The sequence below is a fragment of the Sinocyclocheilus rhinocerous genome, unplaced genomic scaffold, assembly GCF_001515625.1.
Source record: "Sinocyclocheilus rhinocerous isolate Xijiao unplaced genomic scaffold, SAMN03320098_v1.1 scaffold273, whole genome shotgun sequence".
NCBI classification, from domain to species: Eukaryota; Metazoa; Chordata; class Actinopteri; order Cypriniformes; family Cyprinidae; genus Sinocyclocheilus; species Sinocyclocheilus rhinocerous.
In genome coordinates, this window is record NW_015656360.1 from 655,498 (window position 1) to 658,616 (window position 3,119).

General features: G+C 38.1%; 1 protein-coding gene across 1 annotated transcript in view; it reads right to left on the reverse strand.

Moving 5' to 3' along the window:
• Window positions 1-2,916, reverse strand: part of LOC107720077 (periplakin-like) — an 11,438-nt gene extending 8,522 nt beyond the window's left edge. Inside the window, exons 1-3 of the mRNA XM_016527682.1 lie at window positions 2,854-2,916; window positions 1,957-2,111; window positions 1,669-1,789 (exon numbers count right to left, since the gene is read on the reverse strand). Of these exons, the coding sequence (XP_016383168.1) occupies window positions 1,669-1,789; window positions 1,957-2,111; window positions 2,854-2,916 (339 nt within the window). The remainder of the gene's footprint in view (window positions 1-1,668; window positions 1,790-1,956; window positions 2,112-2,853) is intronic.
• Between the last annotated feature and the right edge of the window lie 203 nt (window positions 2,917-3,119).

Here is a 3,119-nt window from a genome sequence, read left to right on the forward strand (position 1 = left end):
TATATATATGTCTATGAAAAAAATATTTTTTATGAATATAAAAAATAAAAGCTAATTCAAAATGCCATAATAATATATAAATAATACTAAAATAACACTGGCATACACCTTCGCTATTTTACCCCAAATAAGCCTAATTTGATGTCTTTGAAGGGGCATTAACATGCTTAATGGTAGGGAAGACAGGAAGAGTGACTAACTCTCTGGCTTTGATTTGTAATCCACAGATAGAGTCGTTCTTTACTTACCCTGTTGAAATTCTGTTCTGTCTCAATGATGTTCTTCTCCACCTTGTCTGCATTCTTCTGCAACTTGACAATCAGGGTCGCCAAATCAGTATCAGGTGGTCTGAGGTGAAATAATAGGAAGTTTTTGTGGGAGCAGTTTGACATAGATTCAGAGAGCCAAATATACACATTTCAGTCTGCATTTCCCAAAATAATGCTGCAAATGTAGTAGGTTTGTTAGGCTGTATCTCTGGATCTAGGACAGAAGCACCTCACTTCACTTCTCTGTCATGCTGAGATGCTCTGAAAATAAATACCGGACTTGAAACTAGGGCTGTCGCGATTCGTCGATTTTATTCGACTATTCGATTTAAAAAAAAATCTTTGACCTCATTTTGCTCGCGTCGACTAACCGGCAAAATACCGGAAGTGGCGCATTTCACGGACGAGAATCCATAAAACACATTAGACTGTTTCCTAGTGATGGGACTATTGATACCGAGGCTCCGATGCAGTTTTCAAAGCACTATTATGTATCACACACTGCCTATGCTTGTATCGAAATGACAATACCACGTGATTGATGACGTTTGAAGCTTCGAACGCCATGCAGTATCGGAAGGTCGGGGCAGCTTGTTCCATCCAGTAGAGCTCGTTGGTGCAGCGCTGCATGTAGTCCCTCAGACTGAGCAGGTTCTTTTGACGTGCAGTGGAGCTCGCCTGAGATGGACATGGTCAAATCCACAGTGTTTTAGAATTGACAACTTACTATTACAACTTCAGTCTTCATATCTAGGTTGAAAATTAGAAAATGCAGAAAATTAAATCTCACCAGTAGTTTGTTGTACTTCGCCTGCTGGCCATCCACACCGTCCTGTTATGCAAGTAAGCAGATGAGTCGCAGATGTCATTTGCATGACTGCTCAAAAGAGTCAACTATTCTTCTTTTATTCGGCACTGCATTTTAAAAGAGTCAGTTAAAAAGTACCCGGTCTCCAGTGATGTACGGAGCAAGTGCCTCGACTTCACTGTGGAAAATATTGTGCTCCTCCACTTCATTCTCGACGGTCAGCAGATCTTGTCCGTATCCTTTGTTGTTCACATTTGCCTAGTGATGGGACTATTGATACCGAGGCTCCGATGCAGTTTTCAAAGCACTATTATGTATCACACACTGCCTATGCTTGTATCGAAATGACAATACCACGTGATTGATGACGTTTGAAGCTTCGAACGCCATGCAGTATCGGAAGGTCGGGGCAGCTGGTTTGAAAAAAATCGGCACTTCGCATGACTCCTGTGTTTGATTGACATTGACTTGGTTGTGTGTGTGTGTGTACACTTATTTGGGATTCAGTAGAATAGTTTAGAATAACCTCAACACCAGACAGAAACTGAATATATTCAAAGGCAAGATAGAGAGGTATGTTTAGATACACACCAGTTTCTCATCAACTATCTTTCCCCAATTGACAGTGGGAACCTGCTCTGTTCGTGTGATGCGGTAAATGCGATCATGTTCCTCGTGGAGCTTCATCACACGCACTCGCAGCTGTTTCATACTTTTCCATTGAGGAGAAAAAAATGAGTCATCCACAATCCCAGCAAAAATCACAACAAAAGCATTCACAGCATATAATTCTGCCTGCATGGCACAAAGCATGAGATGCTATTGGATATTTCAGTTTAAAGGTGACTTAATAGACAGAGTTATGATGTTAGTACTCACTCCTTCTCAATCATCTCAGCTTGAGGGTGCTGCAAACGAGAGGCTTGGGCTGCATCGTCATCCAGACTATTCAGCAGCTCCAGTGAGTTCAGGATCCTCTTGTTGGTGTCCTCCTGGTACAGGGGCTGCTTGCCTTCATTGATCTTCTTGATATCCTAGAAACAACAATGAGCAACACAACTGAGGATAGTTATGTATCAATAGTTAAAAGAGATGGTTCATTCACATGTCGTTCCAAACCTGTATGACCTTTCATTTACCTAAAGAAGATATTTAGAAAAATATGAATATTTGTATTTAATCATATATCAGAATGATTTAGTTTTTTGACCATATAGACAAAGTCAGTGGGGTCCATCATTGTTTTGGACCCTATTGAATTTCATTGTAGAGACAAAACAGTTGAAATATTCTTCAAAATATCTTATTTTGTGTTCCACAGAAGACAAAAAAGGTCATACAGGTTTAGAATGACATGAGGGTGAGTAAATGATGACAATTCTTTGGGGTGAACTGTCACTTTAATGTTTCTTCCCATTGGCATTCACCACAAATTAAAACGATTAATTATTATTCTTTTTATTTTTTTTTACAAATACTAGATAAACAATTTAAACTTAAACTCAAGCGACAATTAGAAATGTTGGCAACTTGGCAACTAATTGAAAAAAAAAAAGTTTAAGCTAAATAAAAATATTTAACTTTACTTTTGCTTTAAAAAAAGGATTTCATAGAAATTTGGATTTCATTTGGTTTAATAAAATATAGTTTAATAAAATATTCTTAAGTGAAATTGTTGATTTTTGGGGGGAAATTAATCATTAAGTTTAATCGATTAATTGATAAATTAATCAATAGATTAATCGAAATAAAAATAGTCATTAGTGGCAGCCCTACTTGAAACACTTTCATTGATTCCACATCATCTGGCACAGACTTCAGATCTGTTAGGAGAACCATGGTGCTAACAAAAAATGTTCTCTCAGCTGAACCGTACTGAAAAAAAATGCAGAAATGCTGTTCAACATTACAGCAGCCTAGCACAGTTTTTAGTGCATTCTGCGAATTCTAGAGAAATTACATTTGACAGTGCATGGTAGACATGACTAAACTTGATCAGAAATGAATTACACACCTTGGGCCGTATTTGCCTCAAGGACAAG